We start from the raw sequence: 20,532 nt of genomic DNA on the forward strand, positions 1-20,532 counted from the left end.
AGGCGTGTGACCATGGCCCTGTGTGCTGCCAGTGTGTATGCGCCCGTTGGTGTGTGTTAATGTGACAACTTAGCATTAGCCACAGGACTGCTCTCTGGGAGGAATGCCATGGTAATCCTCCGTTTGTACCATCGTCTCCCCCTCTGTCTCTCTCCCTCTGTCACTCACCATCACTTCCTGTGTCTGTCTTTTCATTTTCACGCTGTCTTTTTCCTCTCTCCTAGCTCTTTCTCTGTGTGTAAGAATCGCCATCCATCTGTTTTTCTCTCAAATCATTAAGCTGCATATAAAACACAATCTAATTAAACTTTTAGTGATGCAAAGGTTTCTTTTTTGACGCTCTTAGTAATTTCTGAGTGATGTACTCTGTTTTATAACCAATAACAACAAGTCTCCCTCCATAGGATTTCATTTGCCCTGTTGCACTTTCAGAAAAAAAGGATATTACAGATTTAGTATGCGTGCAGCTTAAGCCTAATGTCTTTTCATTTTCAACGAATGCTTTCCCAGCTTAAAATTGCTCTCTGTGGGCAAAGGACAAAACAACATTGCTGATGTAAGGAAAGTAAGTTATCTGGTGGCAAAAACATATTCTCAGTGTTACAGAAGGTTAAACATGCCACAAGATGAGAAGAACTGTGTGTAAGTACGGTTGACCACAAGCTGTGTAAGAAGTAGCATTGCTAAACTGCTGATGTAAAATCGACTCATTAGATGTTGGAATAATACCAGAAAAGGTGATGTGGGCACGCCTACTGCTTGTTAGTCCAATAGACGGAGGCTGATCTCAAGGATTAGCCAAGGCTCTTGTTTTGGAATTAGCTCCAAACCAAACACATGACTGACTTTTCTCACACAAAGCCAACACTCAAATCAGATGGCTTACTATAACACTGCTTGCTATTGTGAAGCTAAGAGTCAGAGGGATGCGTTTCTACTCTCTTCCACAAGTCTGTCTCCCACCACATGTTAAATTCCTACCAGTTAACAATGCTTCTTATTAATTCTAGGAATAATAAAATCCAATTGGCTGCAGCATGTAAAGACTTCAACAGTGCTCTCATACTATTTCATAGAATTATTTTCCTCCCACTGCAATGTCCAAGCACAACAAAGAGTTTCATACATCAATATTTGATGTTGTTACACCTACATCTGCAACAGCCACCACATAGTGCATTCTAATGAGAGGTCTGTTTCACATGACCATTTCCATTTCATATCGCTAACATTTTACATAGCAGAAGAGCATTACACTGTATACTACGTGACTCAGTCTACTTTTGATAAGATGACTTGATGATTAGTGGCAAAACTTGCTAGTTCAACAATCTGATTTCAAACACTGTGCCTTGGTGTAGAACACATAATTCAAGCAAATTCAGGAGAACTGTTTCTAACAGGAAACCTGTTACAAAAACAAACTTACGGTCTACGATTTTATTATTCTGAACAGTCCTTGAAAAAGCCAAAGACTCCAGTTTCTGTTTTTTGCTGTCACAGATGATGCTTCTCTGTTTCACCCTGGTCTCCACTGATCTGTGACCCAGAATGCACAGTAAGCTGGCAAAGTGCTGACATTTACAGACTGTTATGCATAAAAAATAAACAACATACTCAGCAATGCCCTAATTGGTAATGAAGTATTTTCATTTGTGTATACATTTTTAAGTGCATTATTCATCCAGGATGTATTCAATCTTGCATGTGGCTGTGTCAGCTAACGCAGACTGTATAGTCATAGTTAGTCTTACCTGAAGTTCACACCAAGCCACTTCCACCCAAGTCTCAGTGTCCAGGCCTTTATACACAGTCTTGAACGCTCCTCTGCCGAGCTCGATGTCAAACTTGAGGAACCTTCCACCTGGAGAGGTGGCTACAGCCTTCATCTCTGCCTCTTCCTCTTGTTCACGGTCCCTCTCCCTCACCCTCTGGGCAGGTGCAGATGAAGGAGCATCTTTGCCAGGCTCATGGCCCTGAGATGGATCATGTTCTAAGTTTGCACAGGATGAAGCAGTCCCTTGCTGCTGGGCACTGCCAAAGCCTGGTTCTGTGGAGCACAGCTCCAGGTGGGGGGCACTATGAGGAGTCTCAGGGGGCAACTCCACCTCATCATCCTCCTCACAAATTTCCACGCTCTTCCTGAAGAAGCGCTTCTCCCGTCTCACTCGTTTATGACCAGAATCACCTGGTAAGGAAGGCATGGAGACCAAGACTGGGGACTCCTCACACTGGTAGAAGGTTTCTTCTTCTCCTCCTCCCCCACCTCCTCCAATTCCTCCATCCTCCCCTCCTGTCTCTCTCCCCTCTTGAGTCCGTGAGGAGGGGAAGTCCAAGGGGGTGCTATGTGTCCTCTCCCTCTGTTGGTTGGTCCTGCCCTCCCGCTCCGTATCCTCCTCTTTCTGTCCATCAGGTTTCTCTGAGGAGTCCTCAGTGCCCGTGGGCTCTCCTGGGTCAGTAGCCATGGGGAATGGTCTTTCCCAAGCCGCCTAGACTTCCTCCTCCACCTCCACCTCCAAACCTTTGCTCCTCCGACAGTCCCCGTCTCTCTCTCTTTCTGTGGTCACCCACTCAACTCTTTCAGTCCGCAAGGCTGCTCTTCAAGTGCTGCAAGGTGAAGGCTTGGTCAAACTGGAGGTTCTCTCACACTTCTCCCCTGCCTTCTTCCTCTCTGGATCCTTTTTTGCTGCTTTTCGTTAGTGCAGAAGGGTGAGAACACAACTGTTGAAGAACTCTGTCCTCACTTTTCTTCCACCCATTTTCTGCATTCCATCAGAATCCTCTTGTGCAGCAGCAATCAAAGAAACCCACGCATCTCTCTCAGAGAAAACACTAAACCTGAAGTTTGGTTTTTTTCAAGCTTTTCAAGAAATCTGCAGAGCTTCTCTTTCAGATTGTTATGTGAATATCTTCAAATAAACCTGCAATACAAAAACAAAACATTCCATTAATATTCAGGTAGTTTACAAGAGAGAATTATTGCCATTTTGACACATCTAAAGAACAAATTTATCTTGAATCTAACAGCATATGTTTATGAGTGTCTTCTGACCAAAGCTGTGTTCAACAGTTCCATTCCAACAGAGAGCTGCAGCTGAGAGAAAGCAATCCCAACCATTAAATATGGATGATGATCTACAGGCCACTCATGTGTGAATAATTTATACCAGGGGGACTCTTAAACTGTATGGGAACGACTACAACACATCTGTAACTGAGGGCTGATTAAGATACACAACTGTGATTATCATCAGCACAGGCACCAGCAGACAGTATTAAGCAGTGCACACACAGCCCACTGAAGCCACCCATTTTACAGGGTGAAATGTTCAGGTATTATTCAGCAGAAGGTGAGTCTGAACACATCGTGTTTCCCCTGACACAGAAAAACTGAGGCTCAGTCACTGTTTAGCTAAGTGTGTACAGTATGCGTGTATCAGTTTATGAAGACTAATAGGCATCTTTCTGACAGCATTTTTAGGTTCACTCCTCCTCTTTCATTCCCCATCTGTTCCAATGTATCTATAATTTATATTCTAACAGCCAACGATCTCTGAGTGGTTGTTTCAGAGCGGTTTCGTAAAGACATTTGCCAATCTGAAGTTTCTCTGATGACGGTATCGAAGAGACAGGGTTGAGCTACTGATCACAGATGCAATAAAGCCTGAAGTCACCATTCTGAACTTACAGGAAGAAAGTATTCTAATGCAGACTGACAACAAAAGCCAGAGAGGATCAGTCAGGCAAGTTGAAAGGTGGGGTCAAGGTCAGGGTCTCAGCTCACTTTACAACTAAACATGTGAAACTTTCTAGAGCTTCCACTATTAGCCACACCTATCACAACCAAATTCTTAAGGGTTACAGGACTCTTAGTTATAAAGACATCATCAACACCACCCTTGAACAGTCGGTGTGGGACCCCCAAAATGTCACAGCAGTAAAATTTAGACCTTTCCTTCAATCGGAACAATCATGACCACCAAAGATGACTGTAGCCTTTTATCTCTTCTATAACATGGTCATTAACGCTCACATCAAGCCTGTGTCTTTAGATTCAAAGTAAACAAGGCTGACACACAATGCTAGCAGCTGTCAGTCAAATTAAAACACAATACGCTGATACTGGACCAACTGCTAAGAGACTCTTTGAGGAAAATAAAAAAAGAAATCCAGTTCAGCAACATTCCCAAGATGCTGGAAGACATGCTGTAATTAGTGTTGTCTCAAACGTACTTCGGCACGACACTGCAACAGAACAGCTTATGAAATCACTGACTTCAGATGAACAGACAGTATGGACAAAAGGATTTATCATACTGCACTCCATGTAATTCTAAATAGCAACAGATACATAATGTTATTTTGGTAACTTTGATTTAGAAACCATTTACAAGTAAAAGTTCAAGACACATTACTGTTTATCGAGTTAATTAAGCGCTTCCGCGACTAAGCCTATGACGGTTTTATATAACCAATATTAAAGTTGTAATGAGCAGAAACTCTTTTGCAAGTACAAATTGATTTTCCAAATTGAAAAATGATTTTAAATGACAATTTCTAGAAATTACAAAATATTTTTTTGCATGGCCAGCTTCCAGAAATCAAACTATTCTATGATCATCTTAATTTTGTCTATCAGCTACTAAATTGCTTTTTGCAATAAGATAAAAATATTTCTAGAATAATAGAAAATATTATATTAATCTGATACTTAACGACTAAAAAAAAAAAAAAGGAACTCAAAGAAAACAACTGAGTTACGGCAACCCACAGGGGACATACCATCGAGTACAGTGAGTCTAAAAAGGTAAAGCCTAACAGGATGTGGAGAACATAAAGGGGGAAGAGCAACAGGCGATAAAGAGAGGGAAGTTGCCCTTTAAACAGGAGCTTATTCACTAATGTCCCCAGGGCAAGGAGTTCCCATGAAAGCCACATACCGGACAGAGTTATCACAGCACATCAAACACGTTCAGCCTCATCACTGTCTCACACACCCATCAAGTCTACCTTCAAAACACACACACATCAACACACAGACATAAATATCAGACACACACCAGCAAGTCAGAACAAACTTTGTTTCATTCTCACTGTCTTCTATACACAGACAAACACACACACACACACATGCCCGCAGATCAAAAGCAAAACGTCACTTATACCCAAACCACACGTCCCCTTTTCAATGAAAGAATGCCGACAGGAATTTCCTGACACCAGCCAAATGACCAAGCAACTGCTCATGTGGGCAAATGTGGCAAACTATAGTTGAAGATAATAAAAACCAATGCACAAGCTGAAACTGTGACATGTCGCTTGGACAGCAAATACACTCCAGCGTACAGTGTGCATCAAGTTTCCATGTCAGATTCATTGTCTCTTCAGTTCTCTACGAGTGCTTCGATGCATATGAACTGAACATCTGATGTGAAGCACTGTCTGGGCCTGCCCTAAAGGATTCTTGGAGGCTCCAACAACACCTGCAGCAGCCTATTAATCCCTGAAATGTTAAACCAAAATCATTGTGACATCTTTGCCTCTGAAAAACTCACAGGTGCCATTCTTTGTTGTCTTTTGTTATGCAAGCTCAAAGTGCGAAGTGTCAACTTTGACAGCTAAAAACTTTCACATTTAATTAAAATTGCACACGGAAAAGTCCCAAATGACCCAACACCAAACCGTAACTTAAAACTCAACAAAACACTGCAATCCTGCCGCACATTTCCAGCTACTCAAGCTTACCAGACTGCCGTTGCAAAATTAGGCTGGCAGACAAAGGGCGAGCCAGGGGACTCTGTGTGAGTGCGCAGACAGCCATGTTTTTGCAATTGAGGGGGACATGTAGATGAAAAGAGAGAATAAAATGTGGCGTGGGGGACAGGAAGGGAGTTCAGTTGGTGGGAGCAGGCGGACAGTAGAGTTTCAAACACAGAGAGACGGGGAAGGAGAGATGGAGCGAGGGGGGCCAGCCAGCAGAAGGGGTGGGAAAAATGTGTGAGTGAAAGAGAACAAGAGGGAGATAAAGAGGAGGGGGTGACAGAGACAAAAAGGGGGCTGGGGGAGGGCGGATTTTGCCTGATAAAATATGTGCCAATGTTTGTGTGAATGAAAGCAGTGACTATGGCTAAATTTCTGTCTGAACAAAAGCAGCTGCAGATGTGCGAGGAGAGGAGAGGAGAGGAGAGGAGAGGAGAGGAGAGGAGAGGAGAGGAGAGGAGAGGAGAGGAGAGGAGAGGAGAGGAGAGGAGAGGAGAGGAGAGGAGAGGAGAGGAGAGGAGAGGAGAGGAGAGGAGAGGAGAGGAGAGGAGAGGAGAGGAGAGGAGAGGAGAGGAGAGGAGAGGAGAGGAGAGGAGAGGAGAGGAGAGGAGAGGAGAGGAGGTTAAACTTTTTAACTTCTTAAACACTTCAATGTGAATAAAAACTTAAAGAATTAAATTTTTTTTTTTTTTTTTCTTTCAGACTAAAATGATGAAAACATCCCAAATATGCTTTTATGCATTTGAATATTCAGTTTTTTTATTTATCCCATTCAAACATGAAAACATACCTATTGCTGTGCTGCATCATATATTTGGGTGTCTGAAGCTACAATCAACTGAAAAAGATTCTTGCAACCTCGTCACTTTGTTTGGGGCCTCCTGGGTCTAAAAACCTGTCCTCCCAATCTTTATCTCCACCAATAACTTCAAATGATGCTGCATTCTCTGCACCTCAGAAGTGGAAAATTAGAACTCTTCTTAGTAGTTAGTTAGTTGTATAGTTCAGTTAAGAAGGAAATCACCAATATTGTCCCAATGAATGAAAGAGTTCACATTTATTTAGACCTTTCTGCCTGACTTAAAATGTGGGAGTCTGGCCTGATAAACCTTGTCCAATGCTAGGAAATCTGACTTCTTCTACGCATTTTCTTTTAATCACACCAACTGGAAGTTTCTCATTAGTTTTTTTAAGACAGCATCACTGGGGAGGTACGGTACCGCCACTGAAAGAACGGACTTGTAAACATTGGATAATGTGTTTCGGACCGTTGGTTGGAAAAAAAAGAAAGAAAAAAAAGCCATGTAAAATGATTCCAATTCTATTACCTGATCAAGTATTTTCCACCACTGTCTGACACTTTAAGGATTAAACGATGACCTGTTGTTGCGCTGCTCCAGGATTAAAACACTAATAGCTCACATTATGCACAATTTGCCTCAGGGCACCTTTTTTTCTTTTAATCAAATATTTCCATTAAAACGCTCTTAACTTAAACCCCAATAATAAAACCTTAGGACAAAATTGCAAACCTCTCACTGAATGCATGTTATATCACTTAATACTCGGGTGTAACTCAGGTATTCAATTATGAACATATTGCTGTTGTTATGTGTGTTTCAGTTTTGTTCATTATCAACTGACAGCTGCAGAGCTTTGCTTATAATCCCTTCACCGATCATCAGATTAAACTTCACCAGGAAGTCTGCTAACCTTTAGTATATATACTTGTCTGGAAACCGAAAGAAAAAAGAAAATAAATCTAGTGGTGGAAAACCCATTTGCCTCAGGCGTAGATCAGCTCAAAAAGTTTTTTTTTTGGCAAACTTGCCAAACTTTTTCCGTGTTTCAAGTGATACAACACTTGAATCCACCAGTCTTCCTCCAGGACAGTCCGAGTCCCACAGAGATTTACAGAGGAGATGGGGGGGCTGACTGATGTGAGGAGACGGGGCAGAGGTAGCACAAGGTCTGAGAGCTGCTGGCCAAAATTCAAATGGGCTCCATGTCAAGAATCAGCCATACCACAGATCACAGCTCTCTCCATTTGAGCTCCACGGCTCAGCTTTTAACCACACAGGCAGATAAATATGAAGATTATGGTTACAAAGTTAGGCCATTTTTGACTCCTGTCATGCAGTCACATCACTGCAAGTTACAGGCGTAAGCCTTCAGAGAGCTTCAAAGAGCTGCGATTGTGCCGTTTTAACTACATTAACTGCAATGTAACACAACTAAGGATGAGAGACCGCAACAAACTGAACTCCCAGTTAGGGGTCTTTATTAAAAGATCTCAAGAACCACCCAAAAAAACAGTAAAAATAGTATTTTTAGGGCCGAGTGGCTGAGGAGAACACAAATAAAGCTAAACAGACAACAGCTTTTCCTCTGTGACCGCACATGTGGTTCAGCACATGCTGCTTTCCCTGTGTTGGGTTTTTGAAAAGCGGTGATAAAAAATATCAAATGGTGGCCACTCGAATCAAGCCCACAATGGTGGATCTCATCCCATTAGGGGAAACTCAAGGCTGAAAACACAACAAGGACTTTTGTCCAATCCAGGTCAAGCATGGGAGAGTCGAGTGTAGGTAGCGGCACACACGGACCACTGTTCCCTGGGAGAGAGACAGACGGAGAGAATATGTGTTATCTAACCACCCCCCTTTCCAACTTTTTGTTCGCTTTCATTCCCCCCGTTGGGCCAAACCATCCAGTTCCAAAGAATTCTAATCCAGGTGAGAGAAAGGCTCCTTAATCAACAAATGATGGACCAGGATTACGTACTACTAAAGTGCCTTACTAGTTGAGCTCAAAGTTACAGCTGAGCCCACTCTTTTTTTCTTACATAGGCGCTGTGTCAAAAACGTGAATGCAGAAGAGCCAAGATGTCGCGAAATGTTCATCAGTTTAGCAGTTGGCAGCCTTTTATCTGACCTTATTAAAGGAGGTAGCCTCTCTAAGGTTTGGGAAACACCTCTATAGCTGCCAGAGGTATCAGCATCAACTCTCCTGATTACCAACAGAGCAGTTAGGAAGGGAATGTCTAAAGTTACACACACTTTATGCCAATACTATACAATCACCAAAACAAAAACACGCATTATATATGTATTTTACACACTGTGAGTAAATTGCTTAAAGCAACGACCACATTGTGTGACTGCCATGCTGCATTCACTGGCTCTGGAGCAATTAATGTTTGCTGTAGAGGTTGTAGCATTCACAGCACAGCGATGCCTGAATGTGAAGTTCAGCTACTGGCTAACCGTGAGCTCGGCTGACTTTAGAAACGTCATGTCAGACGCTGAGTACAACCACCATACAGGGAGAAAGCGAGTGAACGAGACGACTGACAGCACCACAAATCAAAACCCCCAAACCAGCCGGACCCCAGGTGCCCTGAGCACGTTCCACATCTTTCAGCTGATGGGCTAAGTGTCTGGGGGCCTTTAGTGTTTTCAGCCTGAATTATTCAGAATAACAATGTGAAATAGTGGAGGTTTTCGGTCCTTTCAAGTGGACCCAAACAGACTGGACAAAACAACGTGTCACTGGGAGCCAAAGGCTTGTAGACACACACATTGCTGTTTGCGTTGTAATTGAAGAAAACAACAAACATCACTCACCCAAATGTAACACCGCAGCTCGTCGGTCCTGCGATGTCTTTCTTTAACGACCAGCTGCTCATCCCTCCGATAGCTAGCAAACTCACTGTCAGCTGGATTTTTACAACCTATCTACAAGCGCTACGGTTATTTACATGAGGCAGACACACAGCTGTCTACCGACATTTTTTTTACATCCACTGAGAAAATACAGCAATAAAAAGATTTAGGATAAAAAGGCTTTTTTTAAGGCTCCGCTTGTTTTCTTTTCACATTTTATTGGCTTGCCGCGGCGTCATCGGCTCGCAAATCCCCGCCGGAGTCGTCGAGCCTCGGTCTGTGTGAGACAGGCAGAGAGCACTTGCAGTACGGTGTTCCAGCTCAGACGATGCTTGTCGTTGGTTTACAGATTTTCTTACTCGCTGCTCGTTTCGTCGGCACCAAGTTGAGCGGCCGTCCATTCAAGGGAGTCCGAAAAATATCAGAGACTTATGTACATAATTTACAGCGGACGACTCCAACGGCCTTCGGCAGGTTCGCGTGTGTACTATCAGAGCGCGCGCTGCCGGTCCGTTCTCACTTGCCACAGGGAACATCACCATCCTGAGGACGAGCAAACCCGACAGTTAGCGTGTACCGCCACTAGAGGGCGGTGCGCTACATGTTTATGTTCACCGCTTATTATGTGACTTTCCTGCTGCTTTCAAATGCGTTTCGTAACATTCAACTTCAGGTCAAGGTTGATAAATGTACAAATAACAAAAGCGCGCAAAATTAAAATACGTTGCGTGGTTGCGTGCAGATAGATTATTTATAGTATGCAGTCAATACATTGAATGTCTTTGCCACATCAGTATTAGGCAACAACTGATATATTCAAGAGCAAATGCTGTTGCGTTTTACTTAGTGAAGTTGAAGCAAATCTATTAATAGTGTCAACATATATGTTGGAGGCCAAAATCATATTTAAGAAATAAACTATAGCTATCAAATAAAAGCAAGTTGATCTGAAAGTATTAGATTGTCCCCAACTCAGCTCAATATATATTTAAACGGCATAAATTAGAAAACTACAAGGTACCGTAAAACTTGTGTAAATACATTGTTTTTAGGTGGAGGCGCAAAAATATGTGTTCATATTACTTATGTTTTCCAACACTCCTGTAACTTCTGTAAAAGTTAAACGTTCTGTTTTGGTGACAAGTTTCTTTAACTCGAATCATAAAATGCTTCCCATCTGAAGCTTTTCAGTGGCATACATAAAGCATGAATAAAAACAAACGAAAAAAAATGGCTAGGGTTACATACACTATGAAGAAAGAATGTTAATAATCCAAGCTCACTAAATGTCTGCACGCAGTCTCTGCTTGCAAAGTATATCTCGAATTCACAATTTTACTAACGACACTTGAAAGCTCCAGAATACATTTCTATGGAACAATAAAATTAAACGGGTTTGTCATGATTCCGCTAGTCTTCCGAGCACCGTGATCCTATGTCAGTGGATTCACTGTCAAACCATAAATACTCTACGTTGAGTTCGTAGTCTTTATCCCCACCAGAGCATATGCTTAGAGAAGCAAATGCCTTGGGCAGAATGAACTGAGTCACCCCTATGAGATGTAGACCTTTGTCGCCCCCTGGTGGCACGTAAATCCCCATGCCCACGGGCAAAAAAAGGAGGGAAAATGCTAACATTCAGACATTTTTATTCGTATTGTTGTCACAAGACAATACATAGCAATGCTTTGTAGAAATGTTTTTTTTTTTTTTTTTTACAGAGGGGTCACATATTCCAATCCAAAAAAGGCATTTAAAATGTACTTCTACGCATACAGATAAAATAATTTATTCCTTCACATTTTTCTACCTATTAAACCTTATAATTCAGAATTAACACAAACAAAAAGGACAAAAGACCAAACAAATTACACACGAAGGTTGAATAATTAAACAAAGCACTTAGAGGAAGGAGGCGACATTACCCACAAAATCAAATTCCCGTTGTCTTAGTTAACATATGAAAATAAATAGTTTTACCAAAGTGGGACTTGAGGCAAAGAAATCTGTAAACATGTTATAGGCATCAACTGCTGCGTGTCAAATGAACAATTACAGCTATGTCAAAGCATAACAGTATAAATATATTACCTGACTAAATATATTGGTGTTTAGAATTATTAAGTGTATCCAAAGGCCTCATACTTCGGACTCCTCAAACTACAAGTAGTAAACTGATGTTGATGTAGAATTAGTTTAGTCTTTTTCTCAGTGGGGTAAGTATTCAACTCAGTCCTCTTTGGAAGATCTACTCCAGCTGTATTTTCAATTTTTGTAATTCAACCATCGATTTTACATTCGTCATCAACACATTTGGACTTTCAAGATTTCCCTAAAACACACAAAATTCCTTGTTTCAAAGACCTTCATCAAGCTCAGAAACGGCTCACAAAGCCTATTCAGAAATCTACGAACCAGTAAGTTCCGAGTCAAGGAAATCTGTGCATTTAATTCGTTCCTCTGCCTTGAGAGGGAAACAAAACATTGTCACCCATGTTGATCTTGAATAGTTTCAGCCACCAAGCAGCTCCTTGGCATTTGAAACAGTCATTCTGTGTCCCTGCTGCTACATCAGGTGATCCTGCGATCCATGTCAGGTCGTATATAACAGAGTTAACCCTCAAGCGGTGGTCGCAGGGGGATACAGCCATCCATCTCCAGAGACTCGGGCCAGCCTTCATACTTGTTGCTGCTCTTACTGTTCTTCATACGCTAATGAGGAAAAACAACAGGCAAATAAAACTGGGCAACAGTTGAATAGTGGAAAATAAATAAATAAATAAATGACCTCCTATCGTCTTTTTCTGAGCTCTTTTCCTTGTCCTCGAGGGTAAATGTTGTGAGGTTAAGGGAATATGGTAGGAGAAATTCACAAGGAATTATAAAAGAAGATCACAGGCTGCAATGAGAATCCAACCACACTGACACTCAGCTGTGATGAGGGTTTGTAGCACTAAAACTACAGGTGTTAAATACATATTCAACGAAAAGAGGCTTTAGACACTTTGTCTAATGCAATTTCATCATATTACACAGAGATTGTATCATATATGTCAAATGAGAATAAGATTACTTTGCTATCAAGGTTAGCTATTTAAAAAGGAAAGAAAAGGGTACGAAATTAAAGATATTGTTGTCACAGGCTACTCATTCCCTCATGGTCATCCACAGAAATCAGTTAGTATGACTGGATAAACATCATACGCATCACTTTGAATGTTGAATTCCAAGGGGAAGTGAATTATCTCCTTTCTTTCACTGGGGATGTTCAAGTGTGTCCTATGCTTAATGACATAACAAAAGGGAGCAACAAAGCCACTTTTCTTAGCATTTTAGAGAATTTAACCATCTCCTATCAAGGCTACTCAGATAAACTCAGGTCATTTTACTTTAAGGAAAAAGGTCTATTCAACCGATCCCCTTGATGCTACCCACACACCAGAAGACTTTGAAAAGACTTAGAAAAGACTCTGAAAGACTATCAGCTCACATCTAAAGACTAGTGTTTAGAGTTTTTAGTCCCAGACTAGCCTCAGACTAAAGATGTTACAAAGACTGTGAATCTTGTAGGGTCACTATTTACAAGACTACAACTAGATTTTTTTCCCATCATGCAACTTTTTCCCCATCATGCTCAGCAGAAGTTTTACAAAAATGGAGGAGAAGCAGCCTTTAGCTACAGCTGCTCTTGTACATTTTCGCCTGCTTATCGCTTGTTCTTCTACGTCCGCCGACATGTTTATTATTAACTTCCTGCTTTCCTGTTTCCGATTTTGTCAGTGCTCATCTATTGGTTGTTGATTGTGTTACGTCACTGCAACCTGCGATAATATTAAACACGTTTGATATGATCTCAAGCCCAAGACTAGGGAAAAACTGGTATGAAACGCGGTCGCAGACTGCAGATTAGCACCTTAAACTTAACGATCGAGATGACGGGAGTACGCCGAGACTCCAGTTAGACTCCTAAAGACTCTCAGTTTTTAGTCTGGGACTGTGAAAATCGTTTGGTGTAAGCCCAGCATAAGTCAACATAACAGAGAGGGACCAGGTTTTCATGGCGCAGCAGCAGCAACAACTGGGTGAGTTTCTAATATGCTGAACCTGACAGAGTTTTCCCAGTCGTAAGTGATTCAGCAGTTCATAGTCTTTGTGTATCAATTTGAGGAAAGGAAAGCTCAGCAGATTTTCCTCATTTTCTGTAGGCACTTAAATGCACCATCTGTAGAAGCAATCAAAGTAGCCACTTTGTAACTGCATCGCTTGCTGCAGAATATACAAAGAGGAGTACAACGTTGGAAAACACAAACAAAATATAACAATCAAAGCAAAAAAATAAAAAATCATCACTCTCCAAACTTTGATTTAGAGGAAAATCAATGTAGATTGATTAAAAAGTGTCAGCAATGCATTTGGTCCTAAAAAGAAACCCCCAAAGGGACGTGCACAGCTATACACTGAAACATGTTGCACTGAAACAGAACTGAGGTGCTAACCGAGGCTTCATCTGTGAGGCAGAGATGATAAATATAAGGTTGTGACTCACATTTCAACAAGCACGAACGGAAATGTCTGGATAATATAAACATGTTTCTTTAGTTTTAATATCAGCCATAGCTTCAATTCCCTTCCGACTTACAGCCTACAGAGAGCAGGTGGAGAAATGATTGTGAGAAAGTTCTTTTCATTAATTTAAACCTGCACGTCGGTAACTTCACCAACAGAGCCGAGTAACTCAAATGCAATACAACTTGAGTCGACACACAGATCAAATCTACCCCCAGCCACTCTTTAGTATTAGTATCAACAGTGATCTTGCGTAATCACACCCATTTCCACAGCTCCATTTAAAAGCTGGAGAATGGTATGGCTGCACCCATCATCATTCCCGTAGAATCACACGCAATGATGTTGGCCGAAGCCAAGCCCAGGAGGTAGTGACTGTGCACGCTCAGTTGTACCCTGTTTGTTTAAGGAAATGTGCTGAAAGGTCCCTCCTGCAGCCTGGCGGGTAACTTGACCTATATGTTCAGCAACATTTGCATTTCTAACATGTAAGTTGCTTGTGAAGGGAATTAAAAAATGATAACGTGGTCATAGCAGGATGGGAGGTGAATGCCAGGTCTTTCCAAACAGATGACATCCAGTGGATTCTGACTAGCTTTAATCGTTACATACCTGCTCAAAGGGACTCTTATTCTCAATGCCCTTGGCTCCGACAAACACCCAGCTGTCTCTAAAGGCCAGTTCCTTTATCGCTGTGCTCCCAAGCTCCTCAAACAGTCGCCGAGACTCGTCGTTCATTCTACCAATGAGAAAATAATAACGCCACTTGGTGAACAGTTTGTAAATAGAACAGTTAAGCAAATCTTTTATATTCAGGGAGATAGCAGCGTCGGGTCTTTTGTTACATGGATAAGAAACTAAAGTGCAACGTGTGCTTCATGACACAAGGTGTCAGTGTGATCGTCTTATCTGTAACAAAAACACCAAGAATCCAATTTGACTCTGGTTTGTGTGAATCTAAATCAAGCAGCCTTATTTATGACCGTGAAAGAGCATTTGAAAGCAACAGGGAAGGAATTTATCATCTTGACGTTTAGTTTTACTCAGAAAAGTCAAGTGTTCAGTTACAGATGATTAAGCCATTAGATGTCAGATTAGACACTTTTTGTGTTTGTCATTCCTGATTGCACTGCTCTAGCCCTTCTGTCACAACTTTGTTTCATCAGTGACTCTTTTACGTTTAAAACCGTCCGTCCCGCTTAATTTTTATAGAACTTCATAATAAGCATGAGACATTATTGCGTTCCACATTTTTCATTGCACATCATTTGCAGATATGAGTAATATATGTGTCAGCTGGGTGAATGATACACAACAAGAGTTTACACGGATGAATTTGGCTGTGAAGATGACGGCAGATGAAATTATAAACACAAGCCACTGCTGGTTTATAAAACTGGTTGCATGTTTGGCATTCGTGCCATTTAGCCGTTTCATTAACAGTGTTCAACACAAATATAATACTTCACAGTATGCTAACAAAACACATTTAACCATGTTTAGCTTAAAATGACTCTGTTAATGTCACTTTCATTTGTTTCTAGTGAAAACTGATTGAGTGTTGATATGGATTCATACTTTGTAGCAGCATCGTCAAAGGAGGCCACAAACACAAGGGTTCCCTCGTGAAGCGGCCGCAAAAACTTTAACAGGTCAGAGACATCTGAAAACAAACATCAGGTGAGGTATAAGCAGTGCTTTATGGGCCACATGTATGAGCTGTATGGCATAATTTTACACATAAATGCCAAGATTTTATCACCTCCTGCCCACATATCAAAGTTCTTCGTCTCTAAGAGCTCACCGGTCACCCCTGAAGAAAAGAATCATCAGCAAAATGTTACAAATAACCACAAGTAAGATTTGAAAAATGAATACAACACAGTTACAAGTTGAATGTAGATAATATTCTTACCATTAACTAAAGCTACGTTAAGTCCCCTGCCGACATTGTTCTTCACACTGCTCAATAACCTGTTAGACAGAGACACAGGCTTTGAACACACTGTATTTACATGGAGTAAACATTGATTTACACTTTCTGAAGCAAAAAAAAAATAAAGCAACGACACGTGAGCGAGGGCCAAGACAACAAACACAAAGCGATAAGGGGACAAACAGACTAAATCGATACTTGCATTCAGCTCCCCAGACAGACTTGGAGGCCTCGTTATGAGAGCACAGAGGAAACAACAGAAAACAGAGTGAAATAAAACAAAATAAAGAGGTGACAGCAGAGGGAGACAGAGACAAAGATGATGAGGCAGCGAGTTTTAAGTACAGAATCTCACATCTTGTCCTCCACGCAGATTTTTGGGCCAATCACATTGGCAGCACCAGACACCAGACGGAAAGCCAAATGCTTTGGGGGACATGGGGCCGAAAGTCCACATTTATACCTTCGGGGGGGCAGTTCTGTTGGAGTGCACGATACGTTTGTCAAATCAAAGTCACACCAAAGTGCTGTGCAACAAGAATTAACATACCCAGAGGAATGAAACACAGATAAAGATACAGTAAAACACAATGGGTAGAATCAATAAATCAAATGTGAAAGCAGCGAAAGCATTCCATAAAAAGCACAATAAAACAGAATAAAATCAAGGTGTCAAGCTCCAATTGAATCGAATGCTAAAGAAGAAGTGGGTGTTCGAAAGTATGGAGTTGGATTTGTGCCAATAAAAATCAGTTCTACCAAAAAGACATTTAAGTCATTGAACAACGTATTATTCTTTTACTTGATGACAGTATATCCATTAGTTATCAGCTGCATCTGCTTCATTCTTGCTGATCAGATCTTTGCTCCGACTGTCATCTCTGTATGCATGCTGAGAGCTCTGAGCTCTGCACTGCTGGAGTAAAAGTTTGCATCGCTGACACAAACGGTCTGAACAGTGGTGTGGTGGTTGGGGCTGTCGCCTCACAGTAAGAAAGTTCCCTCTTCAAACCTTCATTGTATGGAGCTTGCATGATATCAACATATTTGACAGGTTAGAGGAGTGATTATGAGTGGTTGCTTGTCTCAAATGCCTCTGTGTTGATCCTGTGATGGACTGGCGACCCGTCGGGTCTCTGGCCCGAAGGCAGCCGAGAAACGCTTTAGCACGATTTTACCACTAGTGTACAAGGAATGTTGGGAGTTCACAGGCAGGCACAGAAAATGTGCGTTTCTTATCATAATATTCTATGCTCACTCCTGATAAGATATACAAGGGCATACCATAGCAGCTTTTATCAAAAGCATGCTAATAGCTTAGGAATCAGTGGAGACACAGCTGCTAACTTATTAGTAGTGTGACTATTATTCTACCTCTAGGACCTGAGCAGAAACCTCAGATACCGTCAGGTACAGTAATGTAGCCCTTCATTGATACAGAGGACGTTTTCTGATAGCACCTGGTATAAGCTAACAAACTGTAAACCTTGATATGTTTTTTTATTTTCAGTGGGGTTAGATTCTTTATTTTTGGAAAACACAAAAATCGAATTCAATGCAAAAGCATCATGGAAGCTTCTAATGTCTGAGCAGGTCTTATGTGAACTAGAGATTAGGAGCAGCCACTGCAAAGGCACCATCGCCTCTTTTTTTTCTAGTTAGATCTTGGAATCTCTGAAAAATAATTGCTTAGTTAACCCCAATGTTCCAGCAAGAGTAGAGTGTACAGTGTAAACGTTCCTCTTGAAGAGCTTAGGCCAGATCAGTAAGATCGTAAAACATTAACAGCAATAAAAATCTTGATCTGGAAACAAACAGGAAGCAAGTGGAAAAGGGATCACACTGGTGTTTTTACTTTCTTGTTCCTGTTAAAAGAGCTGCAGACCATAAGGACACGACTGATTGCAAAAATCATGCCGAGCTGAGATGAGGACATGAATGCATTTTTCAAGCTCTTTGGAACAGAGAGAAGGCTTAACTGTGGATGAAAGTGCTGACTGAAAACGCTTGTTATTGTGACATGAAGCAACATAACAGAGGCTTGTTATTTGATTTCCTTCTACTTACCAGGTGTTGATTCCACACTTGTGCCTGAAAATAGAAACGAGTTCGTCAATCAAATGTGCTATTCCTACATCAGGAAAAACTCTATTTGACCTCCGTAAACAGAGTTCCACCTTTAATCAGTTCTGACATCTCTGTAAAGAAGCTAATTATAAACATTCCTCATCGGTTAGTCTATCCTCAGTGTCTACAGTTTCAGAAAATGGAGAAAACCCTCACTACAGTTTCCAATAAGCCACTCCAAAGCTTTCCAGTTCCTTATTTTGACCAATTACCAACTCAAAATCAAATTCAATTCTCAAATTAAATCTTGCATTTTTACATGAAAGCAGCCAAAATGAAAAAGTTCTGACATTTCTTTTTCATAAATTCCCAATAAATGTCACACCAATCTGCTGATCAAATAAACATGTCAGAATGATTTATGTTACCACTGAAGAAATGTCGCACAGACGAACCACTTTCCCCTCCAAATAAGCTGCTTGCTAGCAGCCAGGTGAGCCCCACCAGGAGCAGCACAACCACAGCTCGCAGGGGCCCTGTCAGGAAAATCAGGGCACTCCAGGTCAGGCTTAATACACTCAGGATTGCCACAGGCTCATTGAACTAAGATGAAAATTTCAGCCCACCTGTCAATCTCATGACTCACTGTCTCATAGACCTGTAGAGAGAGAAAAAAAAGAAGCTACAGTCAGCTGAAAAAACAGCGATACGGCCTGATGGAAACAGGTGACTTTTTCCAACACATGCAAAAAAGAACCCCCCCCCCCCCCCCCCCAGAACATTTGATCAACATAAATATCAGCTATTTTCTTCAGTTGATAGTATCCCCACTTCAGCAGAGGTAATGTGTGGGCGTTTCGCGGGATAACTGCCAGTCTCTGACATCTACTTCTTCAAATCTTTGCATATGCTTTCATGCACAAATCTGTCAGTTGCGAGATGTTTGAGGGTTTCATTATCTGTACTGCCTGTTCCTAAATCCCCACAACATTTTCATTTTTAATCAAATCTGCGCTCCATGATCCATAACTTTTGTGTTCTTTTTAAGCCCGTCTTTGCGGGATTTGCGAGTGTGTTGAGGATCATTATCCTTTGGCGTCCACTGTTGGTTAAACTCAAACTGTCCGACAGGTCATCTTTGAGCACTCTTTGTTTTGCTATTATGCTGAATCTGAAGTTAAATTAATGACTGCAAATTTCATAGTCCCTGAGGCAGTGACGGAAATCCCAAACTATAACATTTTTACAGTGCTTCACAACAGGTATGATGTTCTTAGTTTACATGTCTAATCTTAGTTTGGCTGACCAACTTCATCTTTGATTCATCTGTTCCGGGCGCATTATTCCTAAATGCCTGGACTTTGCAAATACTTTGCAAATTTACTAAAATATTAAAATATGTATACCTGTGCTCTAATGTTTAATTTGGACTGTCCAGGCGATCTCCTAACATGCCTCCCCTGCCAGACAAATTGGTACGGTTCTTTTTTTATTTGGACCTTGGAGTCCCATATTGAAAAGAGTTCCCTGCAGATCATGTGGTGAAATGTTTAAGTTATTTTTTGTATCATTGGATCAAACTATCTAGATTTCTTGGTTGCCATTCAGATATGATTTCCCACACAGGGTGTATACAGGGTTCATTACCTAACATGATTTTGAATCCCTTATTTGACTCATCGGATTCATTCCAAAATTGTCTCGTTCAAATACATTTTAAAATCATCAGATAAATGTTTAGTTTTCACGTGATTAAAACAAACTGTATGACAGCCAAGTGGTCAAACAAGGGTGCTGTTTGTGACAATTACACATAATAAATATAATAAAATACACTGACATTTTTGCAGTTAGGAACAGTGTGAAAATAAAAAGAACACTTTAAAACTGAAACGTAAAACCATAATGAAAACAGCGGAGTAAAAAATAGTCCTTTCAAGTTTTAATTTGACATGTAACTCAAAAGGTTTTGAAATACATTTTTGAGGGAGGTGATTGGCTATATTTGTTAAAACGCTTAAATAAGGAAGTCTGCTAACCACATAACTTCGGTTCATTTCAGAAAGAATTCTTCTTTTTCTTAATAGCAAGATGACTCTGCAGATATGACGTGGGTTAGTACATGAACAGAGAAGACAGGGCAAAAGCAAGTCCTTGACATTATTGATCCCTTTATATTCATACGCTGAAATTAAAAACCATCAATCCTACCTACTAAGTCCAAGCTTAAGGAGAGTACTGCCTTTACCCGTTGCCTTATTGGGGCGTTTATTCAATGGAAATAACGAGCGGAAAGAGGAGCTGCTGTTGCTGTTTTCCACTGGACCTTTAATATTTCTTTCGCTGTTTCTTCATTGAAGCGCCCCCATCATCAAAAGAAACAACTAGTATGAGAGATACTGCAGCCAAAAGCCTAGTCTAAGTTTTACTGCCGCGTTAGCGACCAGCATGGAAAAAAATAGTGTTTATACAATTCGTCTTCCGGATATACGCAAATTCAGTCCCTGTGCAGAGCCACAGAGTCTGCGCCAGGAGTTC

General features: G+C 41.1%; 2 protein-coding genes across 4 annotated transcripts in view; both read right to left on the reverse strand.

Annotated features, from left to right (window-relative positions):
- wnk3 (WNK lysine deficient protein kinase 3) overlaps positions 1 to 9,963 on the reverse strand; it is a 38,544-nt gene extending 28,581 nt beyond the window's left edge. For all 3 annotated transcript variants that reach the window (XM_072367935.1, XM_072367934.1, XM_072367933.1), the window contains exons 1-2: positions 9,387 to 9,963; positions 1,755 to 2,921 (exon numbers count right to left, since the gene is read on the reverse strand). In XM_072367935.1, coding sequence (XP_072224036.1) covers positions 1,755 to 2,465 — 711 coding nt within the window. In that variant the 5' untranslated portion in view covers positions 2,466 to 2,921; positions 9,387 to 9,963. The remainder of the gene's footprint in view (positions 1 to 1,754; positions 2,922 to 9,386) is intronic.
- Positions 9,964 to 11,116: 1,153 nt separating this feature from the next.
- Positions 11,117 to 20,502, reverse strand: fam3a (FAM3 metabolism regulating signaling molecule A). The gene is made up of 10 exons (XM_072367245.1): positions 20,206 to 20,502; positions 18,621 to 18,652; positions 18,423 to 18,530; positions 17,995 to 18,018; positions 16,283 to 16,406; positions 15,907 to 15,965; positions 15,754 to 15,804; positions 15,570 to 15,654; positions 14,604 to 14,730; positions 11,117 to 12,137 (listed from the first exon to the last, which is right to left on the reverse strand). The coding sequence occupies exons 2-10, from the start codon at positions 18,631 to 18,633 to the stop codon at positions 12,039 to 12,041; spliced, it is 690 nt and encodes a 229-aa protein (XP_072223346.1). The 5' UTR covers positions 18,634 to 18,652; positions 20,206 to 20,502; the 3' UTR covers positions 11,117 to 12,038.
- Between the last annotated feature and the right edge of the window lie 30 nt (positions 20,503 to 20,532).

The sequence above is a fragment of the Leuresthes tenuis genome, unplaced genomic scaffold (assembly GCF_036924035.1).
Source record: "Leuresthes tenuis unplaced genomic scaffold, fLeuTen1.0.hap1 SCAF_16, whole genome shotgun sequence".
In the NCBI taxonomy this organism is placed as follows: Eukaryota; Metazoa; Chordata; class Actinopteri; order Atheriniformes; family Atherinopsidae; genus Leuresthes; species Leuresthes tenuis.

Coding starts and splice junctions, on each gene's coding strand:
- fam3a (XM_072367245.1), bottom strand. Junction 15,966..16,282: donor ATCTGCGTGGAGGACAAGAT/GTGAGATTCTGT, acceptor TCTGTCTAACAG/GTTATTGAGCAGTGTGAAGA. Junction 14,731..15,569: donor TTTGACGATGCTGCTACAAA/GTATGAATCCAT, acceptor TCTCATTGGTAG/AATGAACGACGAGTCTCGGC.